At 43.8% G+C, this 22,081-nt stretch overlaps 1 protein-coding gene across 3 annotated transcripts in view; it reads left to right on the top strand.

The window, feature by feature from the left end:
• The window catches only part of amot (angiomotin), a 131,016-nt gene that overhangs the window by 14,680 nt on the left and 94,255 nt on the right, over nt 1-22,081 (top strand). For 2 of the 3 annotated variants that reach the window (XM_085999907.1, XM_085999919.1), the window contains exon 3: nt 2,069-2,119. In XM_085999907.1, coding sequence (XP_085856033.1) covers nt 2,069-2,119 — 51 coding nt within the window. Of the gene's footprint in view, nt 1-2,068; nt 2,120-16,034; nt 16,267-22,081 lie in introns of those variants that run through there. The other variant, XM_085999915.1, reaches the window with a different exon arrangement.

The following is a 22,081-nucleotide window of genomic DNA, read 5'->3' on the forward strand; positions in this document are numbered from 1 at the left end:
GAACATCCCCACTTCAATGACCTTCCCTTCATCATAAGGTCAGATGAAGCAGCTGAAGATGGTTGGGCCTAGGACACTGCCCCAAGGAGCTCTTGCAGCAATGGGCTGGGATCATTGACCTCTAACCACCACAACCTTTGTGCTAGGTATGACTCCAGTCAGTGGAGAGTTTTCCCCCTGATTCCCATTGACTTCAGTTTTACTGGAACTCCTTGATGCCACACTCGGTCAAATGCTGCCTTGATGTCAAGGGCAGTCACTCTTGCCTCACCTCCTGGAATTCAGCTCTTTTGTCCATGTTTTGACCAAGGCTGTAACGAGGTCTGGAGCTGAGTGGTCCTGGCAGAACCCAAACTGGGCATCAGTGAGAAGGTTATTGGTGAGTAAGTGCTGCTTGATAGCACTGTTGATGACACCTTCCATCACTTTGCTGATGATTGAGAGTAGACTGATGAGGCGGTAATTGGCCAGATTGGATTTGTCCTGCTTTTTGTGGACAGGGCATACCTGGGCAGTTTTCCACATTGTCGGATAGATGCCAGTGTTGTAGCTGTACTGGAACAGCTTGGCTAGAGGTGCGGCTAGTTCTGGAGCACAAGTCTTCGGCACGACAGCTGGGATGTTGTCGGGGCCCATAGCCTTTGCTGTATCCAGTGCGCTCAGCTGTTTCTTGCTATCACATGGAGTGAATCGCATTAGCTGAAGACTGGCTTTTGTGGTGGTGGGGACCTCCGGAGGAGGCCAATATGGATGATCCACTTTGCACTTCTGGCTGAAGATGGTTGTAAACGCTTCATCTTTATCTTTTGCACTCACTTGCTGGGCTCCATTATCATTGAGGATGGGGATATTTATGGAGCCTCCTCCACCTGTTCGTTGTTTAATGGTGCACCACCATTCATGACTGGATGTGGCAGGACTGCAGAGCTTTGATCTGATCCATTGATTGTGGGATTGCTTAGCTCTGTCTATAGCATACTGCTTCCACTTTATAGCATGCATGTCATCCTCTGTTGCAGCTTTCCCAGGTTGGCACTGCATTTTTAGGTACGCCTGGTGCTGCTCCTGGCATGCTCTTCTACACTCCTCATTGAATCAGGGTTGGTCCCCTGACTTGATAGTAATGGTAGAGTGAGGGATAGGCCGGGTCCTGAGTTTACAGATTGTGGTGGAATACAATTCTGCTGCTGCTGATGGCCCACAGCACCTCATGGATGCCCAGTTTTGAGCTGCTAGATCTGTTCTGAATCTATCCCATTTGGCGCGGTGGTCACCATTACTGATACTAGCTTTTTATTCCAGATTTATTTAATTAACTGAATTTAAATTCCCCAGCTGCTGTGGTGGGATTTGAACTCGCGTCTCGGGATCATTAGTCCAGGCCTTTGGCATACTCGTTCAGTAACATAACCACTATGCTACCATTCCTGTCAAAGTGGTAGATGTTTGTGAGGAAGGCTGAAATGGCAGCTACCTAGTTCTGCCTCTGTGGCCTGCACTTCTTCGTGTAGATGACCATTACCTATCTTATTCCCTTTCCCCTTGGTTCCAGGCTCTGTAACATCTTGCAGCCAGTAGCTCTGTACTGTCCTCGGCACTTGCTGTCTGAAAAGTACTATTGTTTCAAAAAAAGACAAAGTAGAGAAAAACAGGAATAAAAACTGAAAATGCTGGAGATACTCAGCAGGTCAGGCAGCATCTGTGAAGAGAGAAACCGAGTTAACGTTTCAGGTCGATGACCTGTCGTCAGAATTCATCTGACTCCTCTCATCTGACGAAAGGTCATCGACCTGAAACGTTAACTCTGTTTCTCTCTCCACAGATGCTGCCTGACCTGAGTATTTCCAGCATTTTCTGTTTTTATTTCATACTTCCAGCATCTGCAGCATTTTCTTTTTGTATTAGAGAAAAACAGGCTTGTATTTAATTAATAAATAAATAAATAAATAAATAAAAAATAAATAAAAAATCAGAACAGTTGACGATTAAGAGGTGATCACATTTTGCTCTTTGAAAAGGGTTTGGATTGTGAAGCTCTCTTTTAATCATTTTAATATTCTGTTTGCAGAAAATGCTGTGGGTGGACAAAGACTTGTTGAATTGGATGATGCCCTGTTAGGTAAGAGAGGACTTGTGCGAACGTGTGATAATCTGATGATAATGATAATCCCCATTCTTTCTGTTTGCTAGATCTGCAAGATGGCAGTATATGAGTTGCAGACTCTGCAAGGGAATCGGAAAAATACTCAAAACTGAAACGAGCACTGGCCTTTTTCTATTTCCAATTTTTACTTCTCCTGTTACAAAGGCATAAACTCATGCTGACATAGATATGGTTCTATCGGTGCGCTCTGGTACCTTCACCCAACTGGCTGTTCTTCATGCATGAAGAAGTGTGACCATGGTAGGGTGGCACCACGGATGAGCCTGATCCTGTCCTCTTGTGTTGACATTAACTACCTTCCAGCAAAGGGACAGGAACACTGGTTTAATTTTTTTTGTTTTTGCTCTCCTTGTCAGTCCAAAGAGGCTGAGGCCAATTTAGCACCCTCCCGCTGCTCCCGGCTGGTATCCGCTGACTCGCAACAGAACGGGATTGTACCGGAGATCTTTTTGGTCTGTAAGACTCAGTTCTACACTAGAGCTTTATTGGCCCACCTGAGGCATTGGAGGGCTACATATATAAAATGGTTTTTAACACTGCTTTTAGGTACCATTCTCCAATTCAGTGCATTTTGTTACAACTGTTTGGACCAATGTTGAGCATTCAGTTGTTTGCGATTGTAGGTATCGGCACCAATTGTGGCTTTAAGGTTAGATGTTATACTTTTCTTCTTGCTTGGTCTTTCAGTATGAATGAGTGGATGGACAGGCAAATCTGGTCATGCCACTTCATAACTGAGTTGAGAGTGGCCTGAAGTGACTCAACCCAATTTTTTCCCTCCCTCATGTGGGAAAAGAAGTGCTTGATTTCAGCTCTACATCTAGCTGCAACAGCATAGCTCATTGAATTGCATTTTTGCCAGACTCACTGTGTAGGGGGAAGCTAAACCATTTTTGAATAATCCAAATGTGATGAGTGATTATAGAGAATACAATGATGACAGGGTGTATTGTAAGATTTAAACCACAAGATATATTCAAATATAATCACTTGGCTTGTAAAACAAATGACATGAACCCTGCAAAAGTGTTTCCATGTTGAATGCGATCTCAAAAATTGTTTGTTTTTAAGAATAAATATTAGATATTCAGGGTTTCCAACTTTTCAGGATTTTCCTGGTGGTATGTGTATCCTTTCTGCTCACTGCTGACAGTGCATTATGGTTACCTAGTTTTCTTGTACTATACTTTGTCTTGTGACAGGTGGACTGTATCACTGCATTGTGACATTAGACCAGGACTATAATGGCGAGTAAGAGTAGAAGTCTCCATCTCAGCTTGGGCTTAAGCACATTATTGCCACAGTGGGAGCCATAGGGGTGTCTGACGAGTGGCCATGGTGAGAATCATAGAGGTGTCTGGTGGGTATAGGAGTGTAGTGGTTATGATACTGGACTAGTAATCATGAGACCTGGGCTAATGTGAGTTTAGAACTCACCATGACAGTTTGAGAATTTGAATTCAGTTTAAAAAAAATCTGGAAATAAAAAGCTGGCATCAGTAAAAGTGACCATGAAGCTGTTGGATTGTCATTAAAGTCCTGCCACATCCAGTCTTGAATGGTGGTGGACCATTAAACAACTATCTGGAGGAGGAGGCTCCATGAATTTCCCGATCCTCAATGATGGTGGAGCCCAGCACGTGAGTGCAAAAGACAAGGCTGAAGCATTTGCAGCCATCTTCAGCCAGAAGTGCCGAGTGGATGATTCATATTGGCCTCCTCCTGAGGGTCCCCACCATCACAGAAGCCAGTCTTCAACCAATTCGATTCATTCCACGTGATATCAAGGAATGGCTGAGCGCACTGGATACAGCAAAGGCTATGGGCCCCGACAACATCCCGGCTATCGTGCTGAAGACTTGTGCTCCAGAACTAGCCGCGCCTCTAGCCAAGCTGTTCCAGTACAGCTACAACACTGGCATCTATCTGACAATGTGGAAAACTGCCCAGGTATGTCCTATCCAGAAAAAGCAGGACAAATCCAATCCGACCAATTACCGCCTCATCAGTCTACTCTTGATCATTAGCAAAGTGATGGAAGATGTCATCGACAGTGCTATCAAGCGGCACTTACTCACCAATAACCTGCTCACTGATGCCCAGTTTGGGTTCTGCCAAGACCACTTGGCTCCCGACCTCATTACAGCCTTGGTCCAAACATGGACAAGGGAGCTGAATTCCAGAGGTGAGATGAGAGTGACTGCCCTTGACATCCAGGCAGCATTTGAGTGTGGCATCAAGGAGCCCAAGTAAAACAGAAGTCAATGGGAATCGGGGGGAAAACTCTCCACTGGCTGGCGTCATACCTAGCATAAAGGAAGATGGTTGTGGTGGTTAAAGGTCAATCATCACAGTCGCAGGACATCGCTGCAGGAGTTCCTCAGGACAGTGTCCTAGGCCCAACAATCTTCAGCTGCTTCATCAATGACCTTCCCTCCAACATAAGGTCAGAAATGGGGATGTTCGCTGATGACTGCACAGTGTTCAGCGCCATTCGCAACTCCTCAGATAATGAAGCAGTCCATGCCCGCATGCAACAAGACCTGGACGACGTTCAGGCTTGGGCTGATAAGTGGCAGGTAACATTTGTGCCACAGAAGTGCTAGGCAATGATTATCTCCAGCAAGCAGACTAAGAAAGACTACGAAAAATTCAAAATGGGTTTAGAATGCATGTACGTAAAAGCCCAAAGTGTGGTGAATAAGTTTGGTGAACTACAAGCACAATTAGCCATGTGGCAATATGATGTGGCACTATTGGAAATGTGGCTTAAAAATGCTGAGGACTGGGCACTTAATATTCAAGGGTACAAGGTGTTCAGAAAAGATTGGGAAGGAAAAAAGGGAGGTGGGGTGGCAGTGCTGATTAAGGAAGACATTGTAGTGTTTGAAAGGGAGGATGTTCTTGAGGGGACAAGGACATTTGGTTAGAGTTGAGGAGCAAAAAGGGTATGATCATGCTATTGGGGGTATTCTACAGGCCTCCAAATAGTGAGAGGGAGGTAGAGGAACAAATCTGCAGGGAAATTGCAGAGATATGCAAGAACTATAGAGTGGTGATATTGGGGGACTTTAATTACCCAACTATCAATTGGGATAATGCTAGTGTAAAGGGAAAGGAGGGGGCGGAATTTCTGAAATGTGTTCAGGAGAATTTCCATGACCAGTATGTTCTTGGCCCAACTAGGAAGGAGGCATTGCTGGATCTGGTGCTGGGGAATGAGGTGGGCCAGGTCGACCAAGTGTCTGTGGGAGAACACTTCGGTACGAGTGATCATTGTGTCATAAGATTTAGATTAGCAATGGAGAGGAGCAAGGAACAATCTAGAGTGTAACTTCTAAACTGGAATAGGGCTAACTTCAATGGGATGCGAAAGAATCTAGCTAGGGAAAAATGGAATCAAAGACTGACAGGAAAAACTGTAACATTACAATGGGTGATCTTTAAGGAGGAGATGTTCCAAGTACAGGCTAGGTACATCCCAACAAGAGGGAAGGGTAAGGGAACCAAAGCAAGGGCTCCTTGGATGATGAGGGTGATTGAGAAGATGATGAAACAGAAAAAGAGGGTGTATGATGTGAATGTCAGGTGAATTCTTCAAGGGAGAACCAGACCAAATACAATAAGTTGAGAGGGGAAGTGAAGATGAAAATAAGATTGGCAAAGAGCGAATATGAGAGTGGAATGACAGTTAACATAGGGAACCCAAAAATCTTCTACCGGCATGTAAACAGTAAGCTTGTAGTAAGAGGTGGGGTGGGGCCTATTGGGGACAAAGCAGGTGATACAGTATATGCTTAGAGGCGCAGGGCAAGGCTAGAATACTCAGAGTACTTTGTATCGGTGTTTACTAAAGAGGTGGATGCTGACAAAATATCAGTAGAAGTGGAAAAGGTAGAAGCTATGGAAGGGATGAAAATTGATAGACAGGATGTACTAGAAAGACTGGGTCTGCTTAGAGTGGATAAGTCGCATGGTCCAGATAGCTTGCATCCCAGATTGCTAAGGGAATTGGGGGAGGAGATAGCGGAATGGCTTGCCATAATTTTTCAATCTTCCCTAGATGCGGGGGAGGTGCCTGAGGATTGGAAATTGGCAAATGTGACACCATTGTTCAAAGGGTGTAAGGACAATCCTAGTAACTACAGGCCGGTCAGTTTAACACCAGTGATGGGTAAAGTTTTTGAAACAATAATCGAGGAAAAAATTAACTTGAGAGGTTTAAGCTAATTAAGAGCCAACACAGATTCGTAAAAGGCAGATCATGTTTGACTAATCTAATTGAATTTTTTGATGAGGTAACCGGGAGGATTGATGAAGGGAATGCAGTGGATGTTGTCTACATGGATTTTAGGAAGGCGTTTGACAAAGTACCACATAGAAGGCTGGTTAACAAAATTGAGGCTCATGGAATAGGTGGGTCAGTGGCAGCTGGGATAAGGAATTGGCTTAAGGACAGAAAACAGCGAGTTGTGATAAATGGCTGTTTTTCAGCCTGGAAGATGGTAGACAGTGGTGTTCCCCAAGGGTCAGTGCTGGGACCACTGCATTTTTTTGATATATATAAATGACCTGGATATTGGAAAGGCTAGCAGAATGGGCAGACAAGTGGCAGATGGAATTTAATACAGAGAAGTGTGAGGTGATGCATTTTGGCAGAAGGAACAGGGAGAAGCAATATACACTTAATGGCAGAGTTTTAAAGAGTGTGCAGGGACAGAGGGACCTGGGAGCTAAGGTGCATAGGTCCCTGAAGGTGGCGGGACATATTGAGAGAGTAGTTAGCAAAGCATATGGGATCTTGGGCTTCATAAATAGAGGTATTGAGTACAAAAGTAGAGAAGTTATGCTGAACCTTTATAAAGCGCTGGTTAGGCCACAACTGGAGTATTGCGTCCAGTTCTGGTCACCACACTTTAGGAAGGATGTGAAGGCCCTTGAGAGGTTGCAGAGGAGATTTACCAGAATGGTTCCAGGGATGGGAGATCTTAGCTACAAGGACAGGTTGGAGAAGCTGGATTTGTTTTCATTAGAGCAAAGGAGGTTGACGGGTGATTTGATAGAGGTGTACAAGATTATAACTGGTTTGGATAGGCTAGGCGGGGAAAGGCTGTTCCCACTAGTTGATGGTACAAGGACTAGAAGACACAGATTAAAGGTTTTGGGCAAGAGATACAGTGGGGATGTGAGGAAAAACCTTTTTATGCAGCGAGTGGTGAGGACCTGGAACTTGCTGCTGACAGAAGTGGAGACGATCAATGTTTTCAAGGGGAGACTGGATAGGCACTTGAAGGAAATAAACTTGCGGGGGAATGGGACTGACTGGATTGCTCTACAGAGAGCCGGCACGGACTTGATTGGCCGAATGGCCTCCTTCTGTGCCGTTATGACTCTAAGTGAGAGTCTAACCCCTGTCCCTTGACATTCAACAGCATTAACATCGCTGAATCCCCCACCATCACCATCCTGGGGGTCACCATTGACCAGAAACTTAACTGGACCAGCCACATAAATATTGTGGCAACAACAGCAGGTCAGAGGCTGGGAATTCTGCGGCGAATGTCTCACCTCCTCACTCCCCAAAGCCTTTCCACCATCTACAAGGCACAAGTAAGGAGTGTGATGGAATAGTCTCCACTTGCCTGGATGAGTGTAGCTCCAACAACACTTGAAGCTCGACACCATCCAGGACAAAGCAGCCCGTTTGATTGGCACCCCATCCGCCACCTTAAACATTCACTCCCTCCAGCACCGGCGTACCGTGGCTGCAGTTTGTACCATCTACAAGATGCACTGCAGCAACTCGCCAAGGCTTCTTCGGCAGTGCCTCCGAAACCCATGACCTCTTGAAGGACAAGGGCAGCAGGCGCATGGGAACACCACCACCTCCAAGTTCCCCTTAAGTCACACGCCATCCTGACTTAGAAGTATATCGCCATTCCTTCATTGTCACTGGGTCAAAATCCTGGAACTCCCTAACAGCACTGTGGGAGTACCTTCACACGTCTGCAGCGGTTCAGGAAGGTGGCTCACCACCACCTTCTCGAGGGCAATTCGGGATGGGCAATAACTGCTGGCCTTGCCAGCAACGCCCACATCCCATAAAAAACGAATTTAAAAAACCAACTGGTTCACTAATGTTCTTTTAGCAAAGGAATCCTGCTGCCCTTACTTGGTCTGGCCTATATGTGACTCCAGTCCCACACCAACATGGTTGACGCTTAACTGCCCTCCGAAGTGGCCTAGCAAGCCACTCCGTTGTATCAAGCGGTTCAAGAAGAAGGCCCACCAACACCTTCTCGGGGCAATTAGGAATGGGTGATAAATGTTGGCCTGGTCAGCGATGCCCACATCTCGACAGAATTTAAAAAAAACATGTGGTTGTATCCATGTGAACTGGAATATCTGGAACCTCAGTGACTGGGCTTTCATGGGTGAATTTTGTTAGCCAGTAATCTATTTTCATACAGTAATTTCAGTGAAATTGCCAGTCAGTAACTCATCAGAGAATTCGGGTGACGTTAAACTGCTCAAAGCTCGCTCTCAGGATTTATAGCCTCTGAAATCTGAAACATGCATTGCTGCCATTTTTTTCCTGGATGGAAGTGAAAATTATTGAGCTTTCACATACGCGCCAGCAATGTGTATTTTTTGCAATGCATTTTCCCCAGCCGGCGGCGGGGTGGGGGGGGGGTGGGCGGTCTGCCGGCCAGAAGTAACTTCTCACTAGTACGTATGGTTATGAACACGTAGTTATTTCTGTGTTGCCACTGGTGCCAGCACCAGGAGCCAAGGCGCATACGAACCCCTTTCAATTTGAAGCTCTTGTGTAGAATATAAACTGTCATTACTCGGAGCTGTTCTTCTGAATTCTCAGCCTTTTTGCTTGACCTTTCAAAGGCATGCATCGCAGGGTGTTGTGGAAATACAGAAATGCCGTCGCAACAAGGGCAGATAAATATAATCACCTGTCTCTGAAGAATTGAAAGTCAAATGAGTCACGATGGGAGCTGCCCTACCTGGAAGGCTAAATATTGCATTGTGCTCGCTCTCTTTTTCAGCCTAATCGGAATGCATCTGCTCCTGTAGCAAGTGATGATGAAACCAGAATGGATGTGACTGTTGTTTGATAATCCTGGGTGTTTAGCCAAGGATCAGGAAAACCAGTCTTCAGGATCATTTTTTAAATTTTAATTGCAATAATTTCTGGCTCTTCCTAATGCCTCTCCCCACCCATGCTACATGTACAGGAAACTTTGGTTTATCCGGAGGTTAAATGTCCGGAATGCTCAAGCCACCGGCAAAAATCAGGAGCCGTTTCGTTAGGTTTTTTTTCTTTGTTGCTTTTTTCTCAACAGTCAAGCTCTGCAAGGTCTCGCTGAAGCTGTTGCTAAGCTACAGATACGCTTGCAAGGTAAGGCCGACTGTTTAGAAGCAACAGGGTTTGTTGCCAGATACGGAGCTCAAAATCTCCGTATGTTTCAACATTAGCGCTGGTTTGTCCGGCAGTTTTGATGGGACGGCAACAGCTCGGTCCCGTCGGTGCCGGATAGCACAAAGTTTCCTGTATTTAAGAACAGTCGGGCAACCTGCTGCTCCTGGATATTGGGAGATGAGAATGGCCTAAGTCAGTATCTTGCAGGGTAAAGCTAGTTCTAAAAAAAAAACTATCAGCCGTACAGCATCACCTCTGCTGCTTTTTTTAAAAAATGTAGCGAATATTGTAGGCTTATCGCAGAATATTCCTTTAGGTCTTAATGTATCATTAGTGCGTTTGGTCAACTGAATGTACTTGTTCCCCTCTGGGCTGAGTTTACTTGTTCACCAGCAGCCTCTTCCTGTTTTGATGTGTTAAAATATTGCCATAGATCGACCCAATTAAATCTGTGCTGCAGTCTTTGCACTTCTGTCTTCTGATTAGCTAAACAAAGACCTTTGACAGTTTTTAAACCAATTAAGTCCCTTTTCTCCCACCTTGAAAATGGATGGTGAGATGAGGCAGAAATATAAGTGAAGAGTTCAAATGTAATTTTAGAGCGGAATAAAAAATAGCAAAGATTAGAAAGAAACAAAGTCAAATTCACATCTAAAGTAGGACAGAGGCATTTTGGGCGGGACTAGTGTTTCAACATTTTTATTAATTTAAAATTGTGTTTTCATTTTGTTTTAGATTAATAGTGCCGTAATAGTCACTCCTGGCATTTGAGCAGTTTTATTAATATAATCATATTTGTTTCAGTGAGCTAAAAAGTTAGTCTATCGGCCAGCCCAAGGAGATGATCATTGGCATAGACCGGCTAACAATCTGAGAATTAATATTCTCTCGGACTTACTACCACTACAGTGTATTGCTCAAAACGTCTGCTTCTCCATGTACCTATTGGATCTTTAACAGCATAGAAACATAGAAGATAGGAGCAGGAGTAGGCCTTTCAGCCCCTCGAGCCTGCTCTGACATTCAATGAGATCATGGCTGATCATCCACACTCGGTACCCTGTCCCTGCCTTCTCCCCATATCCCTTGATCCCTTTAGCCTTAAGAAATATATCTAACTCCTTGAATATATTTAATGAATTGACCTCAACTGCCTTCTGTGGTAGAGAATTCCACAGGTTCACCACTCTCTGGGTGAAGAAATTCCTCCTCATCTCTGTCCTAAATGGCTTACCCCTTAACCTTAGACTGTGACCCCTGGTTCTGGACTCCCCCGCCATCGGGAACATCCTTCCTGCATCTAGTGTTGGCAGGGTTCCACATGGCAGAACTTACCTGCTGTTTTAAAACTTGGTTTTACCAAAACCAAAGATTATTACAGATGTGTCTCAAGCAATGCTCTAGGCTTCCAAATAGCCAGCACACCAGGTGAAAATTGCATAACATCATTCACTGAACAGAAGTGTATTTTCATAAAAAGGAAAATTACTGAATTTAAATACATTTTAAAAATAAAACATGAGTTTTTGTTTTCTAATACTGTATGTAGGATGAAATGTTTCATGATTCTTCAAATGATTTTCCTTCATTTGACTTTTTTTGCTGTTGATAAAGTAGTCCTAGGACATTATTTGGCATGGGGACAAATATGCAAAGGCTTCTACCAGGTGTCAGCCATGACTCGGTTGGTAGTACATTTGCCTCTGAGTCAGAAAGTTGTGGGTTCCCACTCCACACTTGAGCACAAAATCTAGGCAGACACTCCAGGGCAGTACTGAGGGACTGCTGCACTGTCAGAGGTGCCGTCTTTTGGATGAGATGTTAAACTGTTTTCTCGGGTGGATGTAAAAGATCCTATGCATTATACGAAGAAGAGCAGGGGAGTTATTCCCGGTGTCCTGACCAATATTTATCCCTCAACCAACATCACAAGCAGATTATCTGGTCATTATCACACTGCTGTTTGTAGAAAAAAGAAAAGAAAAAAGACTTGCACCTTTCACGACCGCCAGACGTCCCAAATCGCTTTACAGCCAATGAAGTATTTTTTGAAGTGTAGTCACTGTTGTAATGTAGGAAACACAGCAGCCAATTTGCACACAGCAAGCTCCCCCAAACAGCAATGTGGTAATGACCAGATAATCTGTTTTTAAGTGATGTTGATTGAGAAATAAACATTGGCCAGGACACCGGGGATAACTCCCCTGCTCATCTTCGAAATAGTGCCAAGGGATCTTTTACGTCCACCTCAGCGAGCAGCCGGGGCCTCGGTTTAACATCTCATCCGAAAGACGGCACCTCCGACAGTGCAGCGCTCCCTCGGTACTGCACTGGAGTGTCGGCCTAGATTTATGTGCTCAAGTCTCTGGAGTGGGATTTGAACCCACAACCTCAGGCGAGGGTGCTACCAACTGAACCACAGCTGACCTTGCTGTGCGCAAATTGGCTGCCGCGTTTACAACAGTAACTACACTTCAAAAGTACTTCATTGTCTGTAAAGCGCTTTGGGACGTCCTGGGATCATGAAAGGCGCCAGACTTTTTATTTGAGTTGTATTTTTCCCTATTCCCCTTTTAGTGTGCGGGAGGGCTGAGGAAGGGATGAGAGATGGAATTAGAACCAGGAATTAAAATACACTTGGTAGTTTTTGCCAGTTACTAGTTATAATCCGGATAGGCACAGACTTCACTCTGGCTGCTCTTGTAGCGCCCTGCATGTTGTTGCCCTTTAATTCAAATTTTGTCGTACACAATCCCAGCTTTGACCTTTCACATGGTCTTTTCCAGTCTATGTCCCAATCTACTAGCTGCTAAAGAAACGGAATTTCACTTTGTGATACACAAATTCTGCCCTTTGCAGTCCGCTTGCCTTGACCTGGTAGTTCATGAAGGACACCCTGCTCCTGCAGTGTTGGTCATTCTGCTCTCCAATCTGATGGCCAACAGCTTCCTTTCGTAGAAGATTCTATAAAAGCATTATGTACAGGAAACTCTCTTATCCAGGACCGGTGTGGTGCTGGTTGATCAAAAAGTCCAGATTACAGAGGTGTACTTGCCAAGGTAAGAGAGCCCCGTACACGGCCACAGGTGCAGGAGCCCCGGTTACCCGGCACTTGTGCAGGAGTCCCGGTTACACGGCCACAGATCCAGGAGTCCCTGTTGCACGGCCACAGGTGCAGGAACCCTGGTTACACGGCCACAGATCCAGGAACCCCGGTTACACTGCCACTAATATATAGTAAAACTTACCTGAACCTACTCCTGAATTTTGCCAGTTAAGAGATTTCCGGATATTTAGGTGCCGGTTAAAAGAGTTTCCTGTAGCGCATAGACAACAGTACTTGAAGGTTTACTGTGGAAATAGACCATTTTACTGTGCTGCAAAACTTCCATGGTTTAAAAGTTAATTTAATTTAGTTTAGAAAAATTAAGTTAAGGGCTCATGTGATTGCTCAGTGGGTGAGTACACGGCCTAACCGATTATTGAGTCATATGGATCAAAGGCTTCAGGTATAGCCCCTGGCTTATGCTGAATTAGTCGATCACACCAGGCGTGCAATAGATCTACTACATTTGGCCTGAGCACCCTGGACCAGAGTCACCACTCCCTGGTCCAGGATGCTTGGGCCAATTTTAGTGGATCTATTGCACCCCTTGAGGGGTGATCTAATCAGGGTGTTTAAAATGATAGTTTCTCTGTATCCATCCTATTTCCTCTGTTGGGGGGAATCCAGAACAAGGGGAGATGAGCTTAAAATTAGAACTAGGCCATTTATGAGTGAAATCTGGAAGCACTTCTCCACACAAGGTAGTGGAAATCTGGAACTAGCTCCCCCAAAAGTGGAAAGCAGCAGGTACTTGTTAAAGGAGTTGGAATTGATACGGGCGAGTGCTGAATGGGGTGCTCCAAGTCCGTGTTGGAATCCGTATCATTTCTTATTTAAAGAAAGAAAGACTTGCATTTATATAGCGCCTTTCACGACCACTGGACATCTCAAAGCGCTTTACAGCCAATGAAGTACTTTTGGAGTGTAGTCACTTGTAATGTGGGAACTGCAGCAGCCAATTTGCACACAGCAAGCTCCCACAAACAGCAAGGTGATGATGACCAGATAATCTGTTTTTGTTATGTTGATTGAGGGATAAATATTGGCCAGTACACCAGGGATAACTCCCCTGCTCTTCTTCGTATAATGCATAGGATAGAAATAGCGCCATGGGATCTTTTACGTCCACCTGAGAGAGCAGACAGGGCCTCAGTTTAATGTCTCATCCGAAAGACGGCACCTCCGATAGTGCAGCACTCCCTCAGCACTGCACTGGAGTGTCAACCTAGATTTATGTGCTCAAGTCCCTGGAGTGGGACTTGAACCCACAACCTTCTGATTCAGAGGCGAGTGTGCTACCCACTGAGCCACAGCTGACACTCAAACAGTTACATTAACGACTTGGATGCAGAGTCTCAATGCAAACTGATCAATTTAGAAGGGGCTGTTGAATGAGAAGGCAGCCTGGGAAATAGAAAATGAGTTAGACAAAATATGTAAGTGAGCAGAACAATGAAAAATTAAATATATTATTTATTATGACAAGTGTAAAGTATTCTATTCCACCATTCATGGAAGTTGAAAGGGAGCTAGGGGTTTTAGTGGACATTGCTCCGCACACCCAATCATTGAGGAGAAGCAATCAACAAAGCAAATAGAATATTAAACATCTGTAGACAAAGCAGGAGAATACCAGTCAGATCAAGTTATGTTGAAATTGTGTAATACTCTGGTCAGCCCACATCTTGAGCAGTGTGACACATTCTGGCCATTGAGACACAAGACTAATTCCTAGTGTCAGAGGTCTTCAGTAGATTTGGAATGCTACTTTGTGCTAACCGAAGAGAGTAGGATAAGGAGAGGTTCAAACTGGTAAAAGGCAAATTTAGCAATTGTGGCAGGAGGTTCTTCACACACAAGAGTGATCGGTATGTGAAATGGTCCTTTGAGTGGAGCAGTTGAGGCAAACACCTTGGAATCATTTAGGAAACAGTCGGCTGTAGTAATGGGGGAACTGTAGATTGTTCAGGCCGAATGGCCTTCCTCGTCTGTGTGGTTGTGAGTGGAGCTTTGCTGTTTGTGTTGGTACACAAGCACAGAGCTCCATCTTTCCTGACCTCGCTCTCCAATGTGTAGCTGGCAACATAATTCGCCTTGAATATCTCTTAATGTCTCTTCTTTCATCCCCCTCCCCCAAACTGCCTTTTCTCAGTTCTGAAGAAGGGTTTCGACCCGAAACGTTGACTCTGTTTCTCTCTCCACGGATGTTGCCTGGCCTGCTGAGTTTTTCCAGCGTTTTCTGTTGTTCTTTCAACATAATTCGCGCTCCTGGCTCCGTGACACTTTAAAGCACTGACTGATTCAAAATGTGTGATATAATTGCGCCCTTTAATAAATATTGCGCCGAACAGTAAACGCATTACATAGAAACATAGAAGATAGGAGCAGGAGTAGGCCATTCGGCCCCTCGAGCCTGCTCCGCCATTCAATGAGATCATGGCTGATCATCCAAATTCAGTACCCTGTCCCTGCTTTCTCCCCATATCCCTTGATCCCTTTAGCCTTAAGAAATATATCCAACTCCTTCTTGAATATATTTAATGAATTGGCCTCTACTGCCTTCTGTGGTAGAGAATTCAAATCAAATCAACTTTTATTGTCATTGTTAGTGCACAAGTGCAGTACAACGAAATGTAGGCTTGCGGCTCCTGAGAGTGTACATTTAGATTGTACAGGTTCACCACTCTCTGGGTGAAGAAATTCTTCCTCATCTCTGTCCTAAATGGCTTACCCCTTATCCTTAGACTGTGACCCCTGGTTCTGGACCCCCCCGACCATCGGGAACATCCTTCCTGCATCTAGTCTGTTTAGTCCTGTTATCATTCACTGTTCCGTATGTTAACAACGGCTTGCAACCGGTCTAGTTCTAATTCCTAGCACTTCTCCGATGCCGGACAGCTCTGGGTGAAATAAAAGGGAGGGGGAGCTTGATTGTTTTACTACAGACCTTTTTTTTTGAAAATGTGGTTGCTGCTTCATTGTCATTTACCTGTTTGCAATCGAGCCTGAAAATGTGGAAAGGTTAATCCCAGTTAAAAAAAAAAAGCAATTCTGAAAATAATTGATAGGCAGCAATCTGCACTTTCGGTAAATGGATTCCGCAGAGTTGAAAATCGCATCCCATGCGGACTATCAAAGGGACAATGTGTCATTATGGAACACGGCTACACTGGGAGCTTTGTTGCTGCCTTGACAGATTGACTTGCAAATAGCGAATCTGATGTGTCTTGTGACTGCCAGAGTACCAATGGGAGAAGGTGCGGGCGGGACTTCCCCTGCCTCCCATTCCCATCCAGAAGTTGCCGGACCCCCCCCCCCCCCCTCCCCTTCCCTCCCCACTCCCTGTGGAGTTCAAATGCAACTTTCTTTGTGCGTTTCAGTCGCTGTGAAGTTATTGCAAGCTTTATTCGCGGTTGCTGTGGTTTCCAAGGGGAGGTTCATTTCCTGCATTCCTATCATACTCCCAGAATGAGCGAGAGCAAATTAATAATGATTCCCAGCTTGATTCCTAAAGGAAGTGGAAGGAACTACATGGGGGGAAAGGAGAGGAACAAGAAAGAAGTATGATTTGTTTTGTTTGAGATTCTTGAAAAGTTTAATTTGTGGCTTCACTTATAAAACGGTCGACTATATTAACTGTAGTTTGTACGCTGAGAAAGGAAAGCAAATACTGATTTGTCTTTTAGTTGCAATTGTTATGTGCAACATTCCATCTTGTTCAAGAAGGACTGGTGGAGGAAAGGAGGGAGCGCGGGGGAGTTGCATTGTGGCCATAGATTGTTTCAAAGTAACAGCGCCAACGTGCCTGGCAGGATATGCCTCTACGTGGCGATGTGGGAGGAATGATCGCAAAATCCCAGCCCGATCCTTTGCAGTATTGAGAAACCTCCTGAAGTAGGTAAGTTTTCGATCTGCATGCACCCCGCTGTCATCGGGGCAGGAATGTGAATGGTTGATTGTATCATCAGATCACGCGTCTCAGCCAGAAGCTGTAGGCATCTGTCTCTGCTGCATACCGTATAATAATGTGTTTCTCAGTCTGTTTACATCCTCCTGATAACTTTTCATTAACGTCGGGACTTTTTTTAATTGATTTCATTCGATTGTTTTTTTTTTCACTCTGATTAATTATTGCAGTATTTATGTCCAGCGATTTACTGTATACTTGATGATTTTACTGGACTTGCAACCACGCTGGAAATAGAGAGGAGCAATTTATATTTCTTTTCAGCTCAGAATTTGAACAGCAAATGATCTGAATTGTATGATTGCAAAAATGATGCCCATGTACTAGTATTTCACTTGACTACTTGAAGAGGAAATGAGGGAGAGGAAAGCAAGAATCCCGAAAAATGTTTCCTGTATCCATTAAAGGAGTTCACTTCTCAGGAAAAATGCTAGCAAAACTTTTTTTTGCTAAACTTAATTTGGTAACACTATCATTGTGATGAGAGTAATGCACTGTTCTTTGTTACTCTGGCCAAATTAAAGCTAATCCTGGAGGTTGGAGTCTTCCTCTGTTATACCTAGATCAGAACCAAAAAATATATACTGGCATTACCCACAGTGAGCCAGAGGATACTGTTTTAGAATGGGGCTGTTATCATTAAAGTGTAACAGGAAGTCCATGCTGTACACAAAATGCCTGGAAAGAAATTTTACAGCTTCAAGGATTCTATTTTCGTTGCAAATTTTAGAAAAAACGAATCACTTTAAAATTGGCAAATGGAGGAAAATATAGTCCAACATGTGCACAGTGCCATTCTGACTTTCAAACGGCTTTTTTGAGGAAAGCACCGTTTTGAGTCACTATTCTTTACACCACTAAACAAGATGTGCTATCCAAGCTGGTATTCAAATTATTACACATGCATTGTGGATTTCTTGTTGATTTGAATGGGGGAAGGGTAAACCAGTCAAGGATTCAGAGAAATTCAGGGACAGACAGCACTTTTGTGTGAAAACATTTATAGAGGTCCCGTCTGTCCCTGAATTTCCTGGATTGTTTTGCATCCTGAGCTGATTTGGCTTTGTCCCTGTCCCTAACTGTGGATGCCTGTGGTTAAGTTACTGTAACTAAGGAGTTCAGATTATGTTTTAAACCAAGAGAGCAAAGTTTAAGCAGTGTATAAGTGCTCTGTAAAACCTGAGATTAGGTTACTTTCTTTAATGCATTCCTTGGTAACTGATATTTTACTTAATTCATTTATATGGAATTTTGAGTGCACTTTCCCAGCCAGTGTTCAAGCATTGCCTTACAGTGCTGAAAGAGATTGACATAACATGATTGCACATTCAGTGTGAAATTAGTTCCAGGAAATGGATGTGGGGCAAGTAGGTAATGTAAGGGGATGGGGAACATTTAAGAAACCGTGACCATAACAAAATTAAGTTCAGTGTAAAAACTGAAAAAAGAGGAAACAGTCAAAGGTAAAGGTGACTAGAATAAAAGCAAGTTTTAACAAAATAAAAAGGGAATAAATTGGAAAGAAAAAAATGGCAGATGAAACAGTGGTTAAATAATGGAAACTTTCAAACAGGAGATTATTAGGATACAAAGTAGACATGTTCCCACAAGAAGTAAGAGGTTCAGCAATAACTGAGTTCCTTGAATGGGTAGTGAAATTAAAATGAGACTTAAGAGTTATACGATAAATCTAGAGCCAATACAAAAGCAAATCGAGCAGAATATAGAAAGTGCCGAGAGGGTGTATGAAAAATGATTGGCAGGTAATAAAAGGAAATAGTAAAGAACTTTGTAAAACACACAAAAAGAAAAAATATTTAAAGAAATGATGGTGCCGGTTAGAACCAAGAAAGAAAATATTCTCCGAGGATGAAGGATGTGCTGTATGAGTAATTTGCCTGGGTTTTCACAAAAAACTTGCATTTATATAACCTAAAAACCCATCTTTTTAACCAAGCTTTTGGGTCATCTCATAACTCTTCCACCATATTTATCTTCTGTCTCTTCCCCCTTCTCTGTAAATGGTCATGGGACTTTAAAGGTGTTATAGATGCTATATAAGTGAAAGTTCACTTTTCCTCAGGACATCCCAACGTGCTTCACAATCAATGGCATACTTCTGAAGTGCAGTTATTGTTATGTCGGCAAGCGTGGCAGCTAATTTACACAGCTAGGTCCACAGTGAATCTCTTTGGTGGTGCTGGGTGAAGGAGGTATGTTGGCCTGGACAGCAGGAGAATGCCTTGCTCTTTCAATAGTGCCATGGGATCTTTTACATCTATCTGACCTAGCAGACAGGTCCTCAGTTTAACATCTTACCCAAAACATGGCACTTCTAATAATTCAATATGGTGCCAGTCTAGATTATGTGCTCAAATCCGAGGGGGTGTCGGGAGAGGGGGGGGAGGGTGGCGGCGGTGGAGCTTGAGCCCACAACCTATTAAGAGATGGGTGCTAATAGGAGTGAAAGGGTACAAATGGGATGTTGAAGCAATTAGATTGAGTAACTATAGATCATAAAGGAGAGGATCAAGTATGGTTGTGATGCCTCCTACAGTAGAATTTCCTAGCACCATTCACCATCTAGAGTCGCACATAATTAAGGGGACTTGTGGACAAAACAACAGTGTGTAGCTGGCACCAATGGAATAGTACGGCAGCATCAAATATAGATTCACAATTGCATCTTGACTTTTATGTTCCTTGCCATAAGACCCAGTATTCCATTAGCACAGAAATACATAGAAGTTACAACATTGAAACGGGCCTTTGACCCAACCAGTTCGTGCTGGCGTTTATGCTCCGCGTGATTCAAAATTCTAATCACATTTACCCACCCTGTTTTAAGGCCTTTTCCACTTGAGGTTTTGCTTTTAATGCCTTGTAAACCTGAACCCCTAAATCCCCCTGCTCTTGCATATCATCCAGCTTTCTCCTATTCAAAGTATAATTATTGCTTTGCATGGCATTTATATAACACATTGTACATATGCAAGTGCTTCATAATGCTGTGAGTGATGTGAAAAATGTGAGCTATCATTAAAAAAGGCATGGGGCTATTGGAATAGAATAGATGATCCTGCTTTGGATTACAGCAGGACTCGGCCTCCGTGTTCTGTGAATATTTTGACTAATTTTGCGTAAATTCTCAAATATTCACATAACTGTAATTAAGACCAGGTACTGCCACAATGGGAAACAATTATAGGTTACTTCTGAGGAAGGGTTTATACATAAAATGTCAATTGACTCGTGCTTTCTTACGGATAATGCCCAACTTGCTGAGTGTCTCCAGCGTTTTCTATTTTTAAATTTTTTTTTCACCCTCTGGGATCAATGGCTATTTAAGCAAGATCCAAGAAGGTGACTTGTGCCACAGCATGGACAAGCACCCACAGAACAGTAGGAAAGAGAACTGGAGGGGGGAAATGGTTAAGGTCTTCCTGTAGAGTTTATGTATTACTAGCAAAGATAAATATTTTATGGCATGCAGTTTAAAGGAATGGCCAATGAAGGAGTGTCAGCCGAGAGTTGGTAGCGCGCTCTCCTGAGTCAGAAGGTTGTGGATTCAAGTCCTACAAGGAGTACTGCAATGTCGGAGGTGCCGTCTTTCAGATGAGATGTTAAACCGAGGCCCCGACTGCTCTCTCGGGTGGACGTAAAAGATCCCATGACATCATTTCGAAGAAGAGATGGGGAGTTGTCCCTGTTGTCCTGGCCAATGTTTATCCCTCAAACAATATCACAAAAACAGATTATCTGGTCATGATCACATTACTGTTTGTGGGTATTTGCTGTGCGCAAATTGGCTGCCACGTTTCCTACATTACAAAAGTGACTACACTTCAAAAGTACTTCATTGGCTGTACAACGCTTTGGGACGTCCTGAGGTCGTGAAAAATGCTTTCTTTGTTTTTCTTTCCCAATATAACTGTTGTTGACCTTTGCAGATTTATTTACTTGTATATCAACCCGATAGTGTCAGAAGATAATGCAGTGGTTGGTAATTAACCACTTCAGATTAATTTCTCTCTGCCCCCCCCCCCCCCCCCCTCTGATTTAACATCTTTTTCTGCTAGCTCTTTGCAATAGTTAGACTGCAGCACCTCATTAACAGGGATATTTTACAACACTGCAACAGACCATTAACAGTCTGTCTAGATTTTGAGAGTGGAATGTCAAACACTGCGGAGGATGAACAGAGGAGAAATACTTCCAGGGGAAGGAAGCCAGCAGGTACTTAAAAGGGCAGGGTTGATAATGCAACAAGAGAGGTGCCATGACTTGGAGCAGCGGAGGGCAAGGAAAGATTATTGAATTGGTCAGTGTGAATAGCAGACGGGCAAAGAGGCTGGTGTGGGATGGGTCGGTTTTGGAGCCGCTAAATTGGGATTTCAAAAGGAATTTGATCTTTAAGTTTCAAGTGTTCTACAAGACCCCAAAAAGCTTTTAAAAATCGAGAGCAAAGACAGAGCAGTATTGTAATCAACATTATCACTGCCCATGCATCCATTCTCTCTTCTTGGATACATCCTCTTTCCAATGCGAGTGTGGGGAAATCCCAGCAAATTAGGATTGCCCAAACCATTAGAACCAGTGAATTACAGAGACTATTTCCCCCTCCAGTTCTCTTTCCTACTGTTGTGTAGGTGCTTATTCATGCTGTGGCACAAGTCACCTTCTTGGATCTTGCTTAAATAGCCATTCTTCATGTTTGATCCCAGAGAGTAAATGTTAGTAGATTATTCAACTTTGGGGGCATCACAGCCAAGCCTGGTTCTGCTTACTCTGCATCCATATGTGTGCGCTTTCTAACAGGAATTGCCTGATAGTGATCAGGAACAGGAGCCATAGCTGATTTTTGTTTCATTTTTCCTAGGCCGGAGTATTATTGCAGTGACCATGCTGGTTGACGGCTAACTTGGGTATGGACCTGTGATCTAACCTGGGACTGTCTTTGTCTGTGGGGCTCAGTTCCTCGCTGAAAAGCACAACTGTGCCATTTGTTAAGCAAACACGGTGCATTAAGCTTTGAGCAAAAAAATAAAATACTGCAGATGCTGAAAATTTAAAACAAAAATAGAAAACGCTGGAGACACTCAGCAAGTCGGGCATTATCCGTAAGAAAGCACGAGTCAGTTGACATTTCGGGTATAAACCCTTCCTCAGAAGTAACCTATAATTGTTTCCCATTGTGGCAGTACCTGGTCCTAATTTGGTTCCTCACCCCTTGCTCATTATCCTATCACCAAGGATGGTGAGGAATTGTAAATGTGAACCTTGGCTAGGAACAGGAGTAGGCCATTCAGCCCCTCAAGCCTGTTCCTTTTATTCAGTGAGATCATGGCTGATCATCTTCACTCCATCCACCCTCCTTGGCTCTATATCCTTTTTATACCCATGTCAAAC

Source organism: Somniosus microcephalus, chromosome 1 (assembly GCF_052327205.1).
Source record: "Somniosus microcephalus isolate GS21.2 chromosome 1, FLI_Smic_1.0, whole genome shotgun sequence".
Classification (NCBI taxonomy): Eukaryota; Metazoa; Chordata; class Chondrichthyes; order Squaliformes; family Somniosidae; genus Somniosus; species Somniosus microcephalus.